The sequence below is a fragment of the Hemicordylus capensis genome, chromosome 2 (genome assembly GCF_027244095.1).
Source record: "Hemicordylus capensis ecotype Gifberg chromosome 2, rHemCap1.1.pri, whole genome shotgun sequence".
Classification (NCBI taxonomy): Eukaryota; Metazoa; Chordata; class Lepidosauria; order Squamata; family Cordylidae; genus Hemicordylus; species Hemicordylus capensis.
In genome coordinates, this window is record NC_069658.1 from 255007081 (window position 1) to 255023589 (window position 16509).

Here is a 16509-nt window from a genome sequence, read left to right on the forward strand (position 1 = left end):
ACCACAGATAACAAGGGCCATCTGTATATCCAACTGGCTTATCAATATGCATATATCCAAACTGTTCATTTATCAAGCTCTTACCGTGTTTTTTAATATGCTTTTAAAAAAAAAGCAATAGCATATTTTTGCACACTGAACCCATGGGTTATCTGGGGTGTAGATCTAAAAGAGTGTGACTCTGTCCACTCCTATCCTGTCCCATCCCACCCCACTTGCTGGATTGGCTATCTCGGTTTATGAAGTTCAGGGCACGGAACCAAGGAGGGGGCAGCATACCACATCATGCGGACTTGGGCAACTCCTGTCAGTCAGCCCAGTCTCCGAATTCCCTGCTTGGGGAGCTGCTGGGAGTGGTGGTTTGAATGTCTCCCAGCAGCGATTAGCATGACTAATGGTGGGACTTTGCTCTACATTCCCCAACAACACTTGAGTTGTTCCATCTGCTGTTTTAAAGAAGAGGATATTTCTCTCCTCTTGCCTCTCCCCCCCCCGACCCCTTTTCTCTCCCCACTGTCCTATTTCTTCTCCCTGCTGTCCCATTCCTCCCCAGGTGCCTCTCCCCACTTTCCTGTTTCTCTCCCCACCACCCCATTTATCTTTCCACAGAGAGAAGCTGGGTATGGGCTTTCCAAATGATTTTGAGCAAGGACCCCAAGGAACTGTGAGCTCTTAGCAGGTGTAGGCACTTGCCATGGGCAGGGACTATGTACAAAAATATGGTATTCCTTGTATTAATTTTCAATCCTGCCATACTTCCATACCCTTCACTTGTGCAATTGATCTTCATGGATCACTTAAGGTCAGTATCATATCATCAGCATACATACTTATTTTATATTGTTCTTTATTGACCTTTATACCTTTCATTTCAAGACACATTACAAATAATAATGCCAAAATCGGACAACCTTGTTTTGTTCCTTTTGATTAAATTTTCTTTATCTGGCAGTTGATTATTTACCTATACTCTTGCTTTAACTTTATCCAAGTTATGAATGCATTACCAAACTGATATGCCTCCAACACTTTAAAAAAGAAAGTCACACTAAATGTTATCAGAAGCTTTCTCTGCAGCTAAATATCTAAATGTAGCACCTTCCTTCCTTTTCTTCACATAGCTATCAGTTTCTGAATATTATTTTTATTTGATCTAATTAGCAAAAAAACCCAGCTTGACTGAAATATTTTGAAAGGATCTTATTTAGTACCAAGATTGCTGCAGATAGTTAGTAATCATCATTCTATGTTAGGTTTTTAATATTAGTGCCATCCTAGCCCCTTGCCATGATCTCGGCAAAGTACCAGTTTGAAACAATTCATTTATAACAAAATACCGACTGCTCATACAGGTCCTTCAAATGCAGCGTACAGAGAGGAAATATTTATTTATTGATTGATTGATTTGATTTGATTTGATTTGTATACCGCCCTTCCAAAATGGCTCAGGGTGGTTTACAATTAAAATACACCACTAAAGCAGTAAAGAGCTAAAACAAATTAAAAAACAATATAACAATTAATTTAAAAACATTTTAAAACAACAATTAAACAATTACAGTGATTAAAAACCCCAAAATCAGGTTTTGAATTTTAAAATAAACCAGAAATTAAAGCCCCCACAATTTAGGAAGCTGAGAAAGCTTGGGTGAAAAGAAGGGATTTCAGGTGTTTTTTAAAAATTGCCAGAGATGGGGAGGATCATATCTCAGCAGGGAGCACATTCTACAATCTCGGGGCAGCGACCGAGAAGGCCCGTCTCTGTGTAGCCACCAAACGAGTTGGCAGCAACTGGAGACGGACCTCCTCCGATGACCTCAATGAGCAGTGGGGCTTATAACGAAGAAGATGCTCTCTTAGGTACCTAGGGCCTAAGCCATTTAGGGCTTTGTAAGTTACAACTAGCACTTTGTATTTTGTCCGGAAACCTATTGGCAGCCAGTGTAACTCCATCAGTAAAGGAATAACATGGTCTCTCTGAGATGACCCAGAGACCATCCTGGCTGCCGCGTTCTGAACCAACTGAAGTTTCCCGACTATGTACAAAGGCAGCCCCATGTACAGCGCATTACAAAAGTCAAGTCTGGAGGTTACCAGAAGTTGTACCACAGTTTTGAGGTCATTATCTCAAGAAAAGGGCACAGCTGGCGCATCATCCGGAGCTGATAGAAAGCACCCCTGGCCACCGCCTCAACCTGAGAAACCAGGGAGAGGTGTGAATCCAGAAGTACTCCCAGACTGCGAACCTGTTCCTTTTGGGGAAGTGTGACCCCATCTAGAACAGGCAGATCAAAATAGTCTCTAGAGTTCTGACTCCACACAATAAGTACCTTCGTCTTATCTGGATTCAGCTTCAGTTTATTCTCCCTCATCCAGCCCATTACTGCTTCCAGGCAGGCATTTAGGGAGGATATGCCAGCTCCTGAAGAAGTTGACATGGAGAAATAGATCTGAGTGTCATCAGCATACTGGTAACACCCAGCTCCAAATCCCCTGATGATCTATCCCAGCGGTTTCATGTAAATGTTAAAAAGCATTGGAGAAAGTACAGAGCCTTGAGGGACACCATACTTAAGCTCAGATTTTGAAGAGCAACAATCTCCAATCAACACCATCTGGAATCTATCTGAGAGGTAGGAGCGGAGCCACTGTAAAACTTTGCCTCCCACCCCCAACACCCTCAGATGTTACAGAAGGATACTATGGTCAATAGTATCGAAAGCTGCTGAGAGATCCAAAAGGACAAACAGAGTCACACTTCCTCTGTCAATTGCCAATTGGAGATCATCCATCTAGCTGACCAAGGCAGTCTCCACCCCATAGCCCGCCCGAAAACCAGTTTGAAATGGATCTAGATAATCAGTTTCCTCCAAGACCGCCTGGAGCTGAGAGGCCACCACCCTCTCAATTACCTTGCCCAGCCATGGGAGGTTGGAAATAGGCCTATAATTGCTCAACTCCGAGGGATCTAGTGCAGGCTTCTTTAAAGGAGGTCTACTGATTGCCTCCTTGAGACAAGGAGGCATCCTGCCCTCCCTCAGAGAAGCATTTATGATATCCACCAGGCTGTTTACAACAACCTCCCTGCTAGATCACACAAGCCATGTTGGACAAGGGTCAAGAGAACAAGTGGTAGGCCTCACTGATCCAAGCAGCTTGACCACATCCTCAGGAGTTACAAAGTGAAATCGATCCAGTTGAATCACATAAGAGGAGTTGTTGGGCACCTCCAGTTCAGACATCAAATTAATTGTGGAGTCTCCATCTAGGTCAGCCTGAATCCGAGAGATTTTATCTGCGAATAACTCTTTAAACACATTACAGCGGGTAACTGATGACTTCAAATTCTGGTTCAAGGGAGGAGGGGCAGATACGAATTCCCTCACAACCCTGAACAACTCCGCTGGATGTGAATTTGCAGAGGCAATATGGGCAGAAAAAAACCGCCTCTTTGCCACACGTATTGCCTGAACATAGATCTTTAGATGTGCTCTATGTCACAATCTGTCAGATTCGAGTCGAGTCTTCCTCCACTTGCGCTCCAGTCGCCTACCTTGCTGCTTCAGCCCCCGTAGATCTTCTGTATACCAAGGGGCCAATTTTGAAGTGGGTCGGAGGGGACGCTTGGGAGCAATTGTGTCTACTGCTCTGGTGAGCAAGTTGTTCCAGTTCTCAACCAGGGCATCAACAGGATCATCAGCAAAGCCAACATTAAATCCCTCCAAGGCTTCTTGGAATCTTAATGGATTCAATAACCTCTTCGGGCGGACCGTTCTAATGGGCTCCTCACCCCTGCAGAGGTGGGAAGTGGTCGTAAGTCCAACCTTAACCAGATGGTGGTCCGTCCGTGACAATGGGGAAATCACAGGAGGCCCCACCCACGGAACACCACCCTGATCAGAGTAAAATACCAAATCAAGCGTGTGACCTGCAATATGCGTTGATCCAGAGACCATTTGGGATAGGCCCATAGTTGTCATGGCCTCTATGAACTCCTGAGCTGCCCCGGACAAATTGGTCCCGAAATGAACATTGAAGTCCCCCAGCACCAAGAGTCTCGGAGACTCCAACGCAAGTTCTGAGACCAAGTCCATGAGCTCATTTAAGAGATTCTGCTAGGCAGCGGGGCAATCGGTACACCAGCAGAGTCATAATCTATCCCTGGTCCCCAAACCCACACATTCAATATGGTCTGACACCCTGGCAGGGACTCTGGTAAGGGAGATGTTATCCTTATAGACCACAACCCCCCCACCTCCCCACGTCCCCTCACCTGCTCCTCTACAGAATATCCTGGAGGAAGAAGCTGGGACCAAACTGGGCCACCAGCCTCCCCCAACCAAGTCTCGGTAATGCACATCAGGTTGGCCCCTTCATCCATAATCAAATCATGGATGAGTTCAGATTTATTTTGGACTGACCTAGCATTACAGAGGAGCAGGGAAAAGCTATGTGGGTTGTTGGCAGTGCTCCCTGAGGTCAGAAAGCTGGCAGGACAGCTGGAAGGGGAGACCACTATTAAATTTCTGACTACCCTTCCCCTGGAACGGCCCGCTGACCTGCCAACATTACTTCTTCTATTCCCCACCAACACTGGGATGGCTGCCCCATAGTCAACGAAGGCACCCTCTATCCCCCCATCTTCAGATGAACCCAAATTACAGCAATTTCAACCCAAGTCTAAAACAGCTTAAAACTAATTAAACAGAAGCCCTAGCCCTCGTTCTCCCCCGAAGTGGCTCCCACAAAGGGGAGACCCCCTTTGGTGTTGCCCTTTCGGTGGCGGGCCCACTGCCACACGGAGCCTTCCTATAAAGCCCAAAACTGAGCAGGTGACCCAAGGAACAGCTGAGTCACTCAGGGGCTGGTCCCAATCCTGCCCACACTTCCCACAGATGCTAACCTGAGGCTGCAGCCCCACAGGGGAAGCAAAAGCAGGCAGGCAACAGCAGAGGGAACCCCAGCACCCACCTGGTCTCTCACTCCAGGCAGCACTGGGTGGGAGCTAGGTGGACTCTCCCTTTCTCTCTCTCTGCTGGGCTTCTAACACCCTGAGTCACAATGAGCCTTCCTATAAAGCCCAAAACTGAGCAGGTGACCCGAGGAACATAGGAAAATAGGAACATAGGAAACTGCCATATACAGAGTCAGACCATAGGTCTCTCTAGCTCAGTATTGTCTTCACAGACTGGCAGCGGCTTCTCCAAGGTTGCAGGCAGGAATCTCTCTCAGCCCTATCTTGGAGAAGCCAGGGAGGGAACTTGAAACCTTCTGCTTTTCCCAGAGTTGCTTCATCCCCTGAGGGGAATATCTTGCAGTGCTCACACATCAAGTCTCCCATTCAGATGCAACCAGGGCAGACCCTGCTTAGCTATGGGGACAAGTCATGCTTGCTACCACAAGACCAGCTCTCCTCTCCGAAGGAACAGCTGAGTCACTCAGGGGCTGGTCACAATCCTGCCCACACTTCCCACAGATGTATATAAGAATATAATTCTCTACCAGCATTCAGCATAACATGTGAATGACTGTACCTGTGTCCAGATATGAACCTTTGTACACTGTACACTCATTGTACAAGTGTTGAACATAATGTGTGAATGGTCCTAAAGAGTCATGTAAAAGCCATTTTACATAGTGAGGGTGGAGGTGGCATGCATCCTCCATTTGAGGAGAGGGGCTGATATGAGAGTATAAGTGGCAATCATGTCTCCACTCAACCCAACAATGGATTCATGTTTGGTCAGTGAAAAGAAACCGCAGCTTCTCTGTGAGACAGAGAGAGAAACATGATTACCTGTTTGGGATACACACACAAACAGAAAGACAAATAAACAGATACACAAATACATGCAGCACACAGATACACACAACACAAATACACCATGTATGTAATACAAACACAACACAAACACAGAACAAGCACATACAACACACACACACACACACACACACACACACACACACATGGTGGTGGTGGAGTTCCAAACTTTTGCACCAACTATCCTAATGGCCACTAGGGGCACTGGGAGTTGAGATAGTGAGTGAGGGTTTCCTTTCCTGTTCTTCCTTGCCTCTACTCTATGACCCCTGCCTTGAGTCTTCAGATATTTCCTGTGGGGAGTCAGTCCTCTTCATTTCCTCTTAGAGAGTCGATGGAAACATCTCTCTCTCTCTCGCCCTACATATTCATTAAGTAGCTGATAGTTAGGAGAGGTCTTTGCTATCTCAAGGGTACTTCACCAATAAACCTATTTAGCTTAGATTGTACAGCAATCTTCATGAGTGTTTTTTAAAAAGCTGCAACAACTAATCTAAGCACTCTACTCTGTAACTGGAGTGGATAGCTTCCTCTTCAACTTTTACATTAATTCTATGGTGGGCTAGCTCAGCAACCCAGATTTCCATCCTCCAAAGCTCACTGGAAGACAAATTGCCATCCTGTCATATGGGGATGATGCAGCTATCCTATCAAGGACCCCCATTGGCCTTAGAAGAGCAGTGAGGTCACTGACACTGCACTGCGGGGAGGACTCCCTGGAAATCAATTATCACAAAACTAAAATTATGGCCTTCACCAGGAGGCCCAAGATCTACTCTTGGCGGATTGAGGGACATAAGATTGAGCAAGCTTCACACTTCACAATACTTGGGAGGAGCTTTTCATTCTGGTGGCTCTAGGAAAGCTCATGGGGAACATGTGACTCCTAAATGCCCACTAAAGCTCTTTTACCATTCTCAAATTCCTGCGGATGAGAGGAGACCATTATGTACCCGTGGTTTTTGCTGTTTGCAGCCAAGCCGCTAGCTCAACTCCTCTATGGTGCCCAGCTGGCCCCTTCCCCAACTTTGCGACTCTGGAACTTGTACATTCCTGTGGGCAGTGCTCCAAGTACCAAGATGTGTCCCCAATGCCACTCTGCGTCTGGTGACTGTCCTCATCAAGCTGGAGGCTAGAGTGTGCATGGCCATCCTCTGCTACTGGTTCAGACTGTCTTTTGCCCAGTTGGTCTTGCCCTCCTAACCCTATGTGATGATTATCAATCTAGCTGGATTAGGACAATTGAGACAAAAATACCTACGCTGGGTCTTTCCCCCTTGACCTTGCTTAGCGTGAGTTACAACCAGGTAAAAACCACCATCAAGCAGTGCATTATAGGCATTGAGTGCCAAACCAATCTCAGCAGGGTCCCAAGTTTTCATATCAGTGATGGGCTTAGATATTCTAACTCTCCAGCAGCATAACTCACTCAACTGGAGGTTCCAAAGCACAGAAGGACATTCACTCTGGCTCACTGTCATGGCCTCCCTTCAGCAGTGCTAGAAGGCTGGTATAGAAGGATTCCATTTGCAGAGCGATATGCCCTTGTGGCTCAGGGCAGATTGAAACTACTGAGAATGTTCTCCTCTACTGTTTGTTCTACAGAGACATTCACGCCTCCCTCATCCTTCCATTGCTAAACAGGTATCCAGAACGTTGGAGCCAATTCTACAGCTCCTTGCTGCTCTCTGACTCTAAGCCTGCCATCACATATAGCTTCACCAGGTACTGTGTGGCTGCAATCAGCATTTGTCAGCGGATGGTAGGTAGTGAGTCCTATCAGCCTCAATCTGACCCTTGTTGACTCAGGGCGGGGTCTACAATTGCTCACTCAGTACTGACTCAATACAAAGACTTACGCTCCTCCCTTCTGTATAGCCTGGCTGTTATCCAGTTTTATTATTCAGGCTTTTATGTATTTCTATCCGCTCATGTCTTCTAATCTTTTTACATCCATTTATATGCCCCTCCCCCACCTTTATGCACTTTTATGACTTTTATACTTTTCAGGTTTTTATGTCCTCATGCTTCTGGTGTACTTTTTACCACTTTTAGTATTTTTCGTATTAATATGTACCTTAAGTACCATTCTATATGTAATCATTTTTTATCTGCTCACACTTTTAACATGTAATCACACTTATATATTATGCTGTTCTATGACCATAATAAAGACTGATTGACTGAGGTAATCTGGAGAGGTCCATCTCCATTTACCACCGGTATGTCTGGTGGCGACTTGCAACTGGGCCATCTCTGTAGCTGCTTATGGCCTATGGAATGCACTCCTGGCAGATATCCACAGTTTAGGCTTGTTGTTGGCCTGAGAGAGAGAGAGAGAGAGAGAGAGAGAGAGAGAGAGAGAACTGAAGAACAGCACCATCACCATTATCACACATGCACAGGAATTATGGCAGTGCTGCAGATATTGATGTTCCACTTGGCAGTATTTTATTTTATTCTTTTTTTAAATTTTTTATATTTATACCCCACTCTTCCTCCAAGGAGCCAGGAGCAGTGTACATGGTTATATTTACCCTCACAACAAACCTGTGAGGTTAGGCTGAGAGATACATGACTGGCCCTGAGTCACCCATTGAGTTTCATGGCTGAATGGGGATTTGAACTTTGCTCTCCCTGGTCCTAATCCAACAATCTAACCACTACACCATGCTGGCTCACAGTATGTCAGTGAATATATTAGGAATCAGGTACCGTGTTCAGTTTTCATCATTAAATGTTCCTTTGTATTTAGATCAGGTCTTAGTACAATGATGCAGCATTTGGGAATGAAAATGCAACCCAGTAAGCCCAGACTGGAGGCCAAGATGGAGAAGACCTGCACAGCCACCATGTATTTCCCCTTGGTGCTCAGGTAGGTGGGCACAAAGGACACCCACACACTGCAAAAGACCAACATGCTGAAGGTGATCAGCTTGGCCTCATTGAAGGATCCAGGCAGCTTCCTGGCTAGGAAAGCCACCATGAAAGAGATGGCCGCCAGGAAGCCCATGTAGCCAAGGGCAGCGTAAAACATGGTGACAGACCCTTCGTTGCATTGCAGGGTGATCTGCCCAGCCTGGGCTTGCATGTCAGCCTCTGGGAAGGGGGGAGAGATACTCAGCCAGAGACCACAGATGCTCACTTGGACAATGGAACAAGACAAGACAATGGAGTTGGCCAGACTCTTCCCCAGCCATTTCCTCATTTTGCTCCCTGGCTTGGTGGCCATGAATGCCACCACCACAGTGATGGTTTTGGCCAACACACAAGAGATGGAAAATGAGAAGATGATACTGAAGGCAGTTTGTTGTAGGAGGCAGGTCACCTTCCGGGGCTGACCAATGAACAGAAAGGAGGACCAAAAGGAGAGCAGGAGGGAGACCAGGAGCATGTAGGAGAGGTCACGGTTGTTGGCTTTGACGACTGGAGTGTCTAAATATTTAATGAAGATTCCTAAAACAATTGCTGTGCATAATGACAAGAACAGTGCAAGGCAAGCTATGGTGATCCCCAAAGGTTTTTCGTAGGATAAGAAAGTGACGACTTTGGGAACACATTGATCATGCTCCTTGTTTGGATACTGATCTTCTGGACACTTGTTGCAATGGTCTGCATCTGAAATACATAAGAGTGATTTTAGTGCTACTAACATCCACTTTACATACAAAATAATTTAATAATCCAGAAACATTTAGGTGAAGATGCAAGTTAAGATGTATTATGTTTTCACTTGTGTTCTAAAAAGCAAGGAAATCGTAAGTTAAGCTGCTCCATCTTAATTTTTATTTATTTTATTCATTATTTATTTATTTCTCAAATTTGTATACCACCCCAAACAACCGTCTCTGGATGGCTTACAATAACATAAAAACAAGCCAAAACACAAAAGTAAAAAACCTTAAAACATTTTAAAACAACAATTAAATTAAAAAGCTTGAATGGAAAGGTAAATCTTTAATGACTTTGTAAAAGTTGTGAGAGATGGGAAGGCTCTCATCTCAACATGGAGTGCATTCCAGAGTCTCGGGGCTGCAGCAGAGAAGGTCCATCTCTGCATAGCCACCAGATGAGCTGGTGGCAGCTGCAGGTGGACCTCTCCGGATGATCACAATAGGCAATGGGGCTCATGGAGCAGAATATGTTCTCTTAGATACCCAGGGCCTAAGCTGTTTAGGGCTTTATGGGTTATAACCAGCACCTTGTATTTTGCTCGGAAACCTATCTGCAGCCAGTGTAACTCTTTTAGTATATGAGTAATATTGTCTCTTTGAATGACCCAGAGACCAGCCTGGCTGTAGTGTTCTGTACCAATTGCAGTTTCCAGACTATGTACAAAGGCAGCCCCACATAGAGCTCATTGCAGTAGTCATTTGTATAGGTTACCAGCGTTTGTACCACTGTTCTGACGTTGTTCATCTCAAGAAATGGACGCAGCTGGTGTATCAGCCAAAGCTGATAAAAAGCACCTCTGGCCACCTCCTCAACCTCAGACACCAGGGAGAGGTGTGAATCCAGGAGCACTTCCAGACTGCATACCTGTTCCTTCTGGGGAAATGTGACCCCATGCAGAACAGGCAGATAAAAATCGTCTCATGAGTTCCACCTGCACAATAAGTTCCTCCGTCATATCTGGATTCAGTCTCAGTTTGTTATCCCTCATCCAGTCCATTGCTGCCTCCAAGCAGGCATTTCGAGAGATTATGCCTTCTGCTGCTGATGGTGACATGGAGAAATAGATTTGAGTGTCATCAGCATACTGATAACACCCTGCACCAAACCTCCTGATGATCTCTCCCAGCAGTTTCCCGTAGATGTTAAAGAGCATCGGAGACAATATAGAGCCCTGCAGGACACCATCCAAAAGTTCAGATTTTGAAGCACAATGGTCTCCAAGGGACACCATCTTGAATCTTCCCAAGAGGTAGGAGCGGAACCACTACAAAGCAGTGCCTACCACCCCAACACCCTCAGACGCTCCAGAATGATACTAGGGATGTGCAAACAGGTTTGACGTCAAACGTGTTCAACGTTGAACCAGTTTGGTTTGACCATTTGGGGTCAATCCGAACCATCCTCTGTTCGGTCCAACCCTGGACCAAACACCCCCCCACCTGTGCAATTGGCCTCTGTGTGGCCTGGGTCACAAAGAGGTCAATTGCACAGGCACGGTGGCCTCCAAAATGACTGCCATGCCAGAGGGGGAAGGCTTGAGCGGGCCGAAGAGCCGGATGGACTGATGGTATGGGCATGAAGGGAGGCTGGTGGGGGGATGGGGTACCTACACGGCCCACCTCCAACCCTGCCACCTCCAACAGCTCCCCCGAAGGGGATAAGTTTTTTAAAAATAAATTTTAAAAATGGTTCGGGAGACTGGACCGAACTGGAGGGGGGGTTAGAGGGGGTGCTGGACTGAATTGGCCCAGTTTGGTCCAGTCCAGACTTGAACTGAACAGGACCAGCTGATTCTGTGCACACCCCTAAAGGATACTATGGTTGATAGTATCAAAATCTGCTGAGAGGTTCAAAAGGACCGACACAGTCACACTTCCTCTGTCTATTCCCAATTGGAGATCATCCATCAGGCTGACAAAGGCAGTCTCCACCCCATAGCTTGCCCAAAAGTCACTCTGAAATTGATCTAGATAATCAGTTTCCTCCAAGACTGCCTGGATTTGGGAGGCCTCTCAATTATCTTGCCTCTCAGTTATCTTGCCCAATCATGGAAGGTTGGAGACAGGCCTATAGTTGCTCATCTCTGCGGGATCCAATGCAGGCTACATCAAAAGAGATCGAATAATTGGCTCCTTAAGGCAAGGAGGCATCCTTCCCTCCTTCAGATAAGCATTTATAATCTCAATCAGGCCTTCTACCTCCATGCCAGATAGTATAAGCCATGTTGGACAAGGGTCAAGAGAATAGGTGGTAGTCCGACCATTCCAAACAGGAATGGTCATACCATTCCAAGCAACTTGTCCACATCCTTGGGAGGCACAAACTGGAACAGCCTAACCACACAAGAGGAGTTACTGGACAACCCCGCATCAAACACTGCGGTAATTGTGGGACCCAAATCTAAGTCAGCCAGAATATGATAAATTTTATCCACAAAGTACTCTTTAAACATGTCACAGCAGGTCACAGATGGTTCCAAATTCTGATTCAAGGGAGGAGAAGTATATACTAGCGCTCTCACAACCCTGAATAACTCCACTGGACATGAACTTGCAGACCCAATACGGGCTAAAAAGAATAGCTTCTTTGCCACCCATATTACCAGAGCATAGGTCTTCAAATGCACTCTATGTTGTAATCTGACAGATTCGAATCGAGTCTTCCTCCACGCATGCTCCAATAATCTACCTTGCCACTTCGGCCCCCATGGTTCTTTTGTATACCAAGTGGCCAATTTCAAAGCGAGTCAGAGAGTAGCCTTGGTACCAATCATGTCTAGTGCCCCGGTGAGTTTGCTGTTCCAATCCTCACCAGGGCATTCCTCACTGGCAGAGCCAACACTAAATCCATCCAAGGCATTTTGGAATCCTGTTGGATCCATTAACCCTCTCAGGCAGACCATCCTAATAGGCACCTCACCCCTGCAGAGGAGGGGTGAGAGTGTGAGTCCAACCTTAACCTGATGTGGTCTGTCCATGACAATGGGGAAATCACAGGAGTCCTCACCCACGGAATGCCACACTGATCAGATATGAATACCAGATCAAGCACATGACCAGTAAAAGCCCAGGTCAAGCACATTATCAGCAATATGTGTCAGTCCCGAGACCACATGGGATTATTATTTCTTGTTTACACAGTCAGACAGGTGTTATTGACTGATTTGTTTTATCCAGACATCGAGTCCTTCCCAAGGACCTGGGATGCCAGAATTTTATTGTCAATTGTTATTTCTTGTTTACACAGTCTTGTTATTTCTTGTTTATTGTTATTTCTTGTTTATTGTTATTTCTTGTTTACACAGTCAGACAGGTGTTATTGACTGGTTTGTTTTATCCAGACATCGAGTCCTTCCCAAGGACCTGGGATGGCTGAATTTTATTGTCAATTGTTATAGATATCGTCGCAGAATATAGGCTATTCCAAATAAAGCTGCTTTTTGTAATTGGCTGATGGTGATTTCTGTGGCCCCTATGGTGTTGAGGTGCTCTTCAAGGTCTTTTGGAACTGCACCAGGGCGCCAATGACCACTGGGATTATTTTGGTCTTTTTCTGCCACAGCCTTTCAATTTCAATTTGTAGATCTTTGTATTTGGTGATTTTTTCTATTTCTTTTTCTTCTATTCTGCTATCCCCTGGTATTGCTATATCTATTATTTTAACTTGTTTCTTCTTCTTCTCGACTACAGTTATATCTGGTGTATTGTGTGGCAGATGTTTGTCTGTTTGTAGTCGGAAGTCCCATAATATTTTTACATCTTCATTTTCTACAACTTTTTCAATTTTATGGTGCAGGAAAATCATGACCATCAATCATGCTCTGCACCCCCGCAGTGATGTCGATAGGCTATACCTCCCTCGCAGCTCAGGTGGAAGAGGAATGCTGCAAGTCCATCAAACAGTAGAGGAGAAGAAAAGAGGCCTTGAAGAATATATCAAGGACAGTGAAGAAGATGCACTTCAAATGTCAATAACGCGAAACTATTCAACACCAATGAAAGAAAGCAGGCCTACAAGAAAGAACAAGTCAAGAACCGAGCAGAAAAATGGAGAAATAAGCCCCTGCATGGTCAATATTTGCACAATATAAGTGGAAAATCAGACATCACCAAGACCTGGCAATGGCTTAAGAATAGTTACTTGAAGAAAGAAACAGAGGGTTTAATACTGGCTGCACAAGAACAGGCACTAAGAACAAATGCAATAAGAGCAAAAGTCAAAAAATCCACAACAGCAAGTGCCGCCTTTGTAAAGAAGCAGATGAAACAGTGGACCACCTAATCAGCTGTTGTAAAAAGATCGCACAGACTGACTACAAACAAAGGCATGACAAGGTAGAAGGGATGATACACTGGAACATCTGCAAAAAATACAAGTTACCTGTAGCCAAAAATTGGTGGGACAATTGTTGTTGTTATTATTATCTTGTTTACACAGTCAGACAGGTGTTATTGACTGTTTTGTTTTATCCAGACATCGAGTCCTTCCCAAGGACCTGGGATGGCTGAATTTTATTGTCAATTGTTATAGATATCGTCGCAGAATATAGGCTATTCCAAATAAAGCTGCTTTTTGTAATTGGCTGATGGTGATTTCTGTGGCCCCTATGGTGTTGAGGTGCTCTTCAAGGTCTTTTGGAACTGCACCAGGGCGCCAATGACCACTGGGATTATTTTGGTCTTTTTCTGCCACAGCCTTTCAATTTCAATTTGTAGATCTTTGTATTTGGTGATTTTTTCTATTTCTTTTTCTTCTGTTCTGCTATCCCCTGGTATTGCTATGTCGATTATTTGACTTGTTTTTCTTTCTTCTCGACTACAGTTATATCTGGTGTATTGTGTGGCAAATGCTTGTCTGTTTGTAGTCGGAAGTCCCATAATATTTTTACATCTTCATTTTCTTCAACTTTTTCAATTTTATGGAGGTATAGCCTATCGACATCACTGCGGGGGTGCAGAGCATGATTGATGGTCATGATTTTCCTGGTCTTACAATCTAGCGTCTCTAGCTCTGCCTGGGTCCAGTCTATTATTCCTGCAGTGTATCTGATGACAGGTATAGCCCAGGTGTTTATGGCTTGTATGGTGTTCCCCCCATTGAGTTTGGACTTGAGGATTTTTCTAACTCTCCTGATGTATTCACTTCCCATTTTTCTTTTAACTTCAGTGTGTGCGATGTTATCAGCCTGGAGAATGCCCAAGTATTTGTAAGGTTCTTTCTCTTCCAGATTCTTGCTCTTGCTTCCATTGGGCAGTTCTATTCCTTCTGTTTTTGTTATTTTCCCTCTGTTTATTATTAATGCAGCACTAGTCCAGTCTAGTCCAAACTCCATTGCTATATCGCTACTGAATATACGGACAGTGTTTAGCAGTGATTCGATTTCTGACTGGGACTTTCCATACAACTTCAGATCGTCCATGTATTATTATTATTATTATTATTACTACTACTACTACTACTACTACTACATTTATATCCCGCTCTTCCTCCAAGGAGCCCAGAGTGGTGTACTACATACTTGATTTTCTCCTCATAACAACCCTGTGAAGTAGGTTAGGCTGAGAGATACGTGACTGGCCCAGAGTCACCCAGCTAGTATCATGGCTGAATGAGGATTTGAACTCGGGTCTCCCTGGTCCTAGTCCAGCACTCTAACCACTACACCACGCTGGCTCTCTTGGGATAGGCCCATAGTTGTTATGGTCACTACAAAATCCTCAGCTGCCCTTGAAAAATTGATCCCAAAGTGAACATTGAATTCCACCACAACCGCAAGTCTGGGGGACTCCAATGCCAACTCTGCAACCAAGTCCGTGAGCTCAGTTAGGGATTCTGTTGGGCAGTAGGGTGATTGGTACACCAACAGAAGTCCCAATCTATCGATACAATCTGTCAGTACAATCTATGAATCAATTCTTAATCTACCTTTTGCACCATATAAGTTGTAAATAGTGTGTACAATCCAATATCGTACACAGTTGGCTTGATCAATGTGGCTCTATGCACCCACACTTTGCTTTGGTCTTCCAGCTTGATGTTGAATTGGGCAAGGATGCATCCTGGCAGAAACTCGGCAGCTGCAACTTCCCCAACCACATGCTAGAGATGTTCCTGATTAATTGCTACCTGGTGTATCTCTACAAGGTAAAAGGATCCCCCCAAATGCCACCTATATAGTTCATGTTCAGCCAGAAATTCACAAATGCTGACGCACTATGATGTTGTTGGGGTGTTGCTATGCCCCAAAGGATCTGGGGCTGGGCCCAGACAGTTGCTTCCCTGCTTGCTTTTCAAATGCTGGGCAGCATGCTGTTTAGCTCCTCTTCTGCCATCCTTGAGGCAACGGAAGAGGTGAGGTACCAGGCAAGGCAGGGGAGGACCAGAGAACCACCCAGAACATTGAGGCCCCGGGCCCCTGGGACCCCCTAACGATGCCACTGATTGTGATACATCCACACTGAGGTGCATCCAATTGCTGATGAATCCACAGCATTCCACAAATGGGCTGCTACATCAATAAGCAATTAATATTTTACACTGGATGTGCATTTCCACAGCATTCAGCTAGAATCTTCAAATAACTTGCATTGGATTTCAGTTTCAGTTCTAAAAAGTTGCCCAGATTGACACAAACAATGATGTTTCCAATTTTATTCACATAACTACTGCATGACATAGTTTTAGTTGAGAGAGAGACTGGCCCCAGATCAGTTGAAAAATGCTTTTTAAAACCTCACAGATTTCTATGAAGTGGCGTTTACTCATTCTTCATGAATAGTCTTTTCCTCTGTAGGAAGAGAGGGGACCATCACCTACCTTCCTGAGTGGAGATGGTGCCTCCCTTGCATGGAGCACAAGCATAGCAGCAAACTGGCTCCCTTTCCTTAACCAATTTCACATATCCAGGCTGACAGCTTTTCGCACATTTAGAATGAGGCAGATTCTAGGCATCAGTATCAGAAACATAAACAAAACATGTTAGCAGGTTTTGTCTGTGGAAAGGAGGCCTAGAT

The 16509-nt window shown here is 45.0% G+C and overlaps 1 protein-coding gene across 3 annotated transcripts in view; it reads right to left on the reverse strand.

Annotated features, from left to right (window-relative positions):
• Positions 1-9142: 9142 nt before the first annotated feature.
• Positions 9143-16509, reverse strand: part of LOC128341879 (extracellular calcium-sensing receptor-like) — a 45358-nt gene continuing 37991 nt past the window's right edge. For all 3 annotated transcript variants that reach the window (XR_008314628.1, XR_008314627.1, XM_053288519.1), the window contains one exon: positions 9143-9439. Coding sequence is in view for 1 of the 3 variants with exons in the window: in XM_053288519.1 (XP_053144494.1) it covers positions 9323-9439 (117 nt within the window). In the remaining 2 variants the exon portion in view is untranslated. The remainder of the gene's footprint in view (positions 9440-16509) is intronic.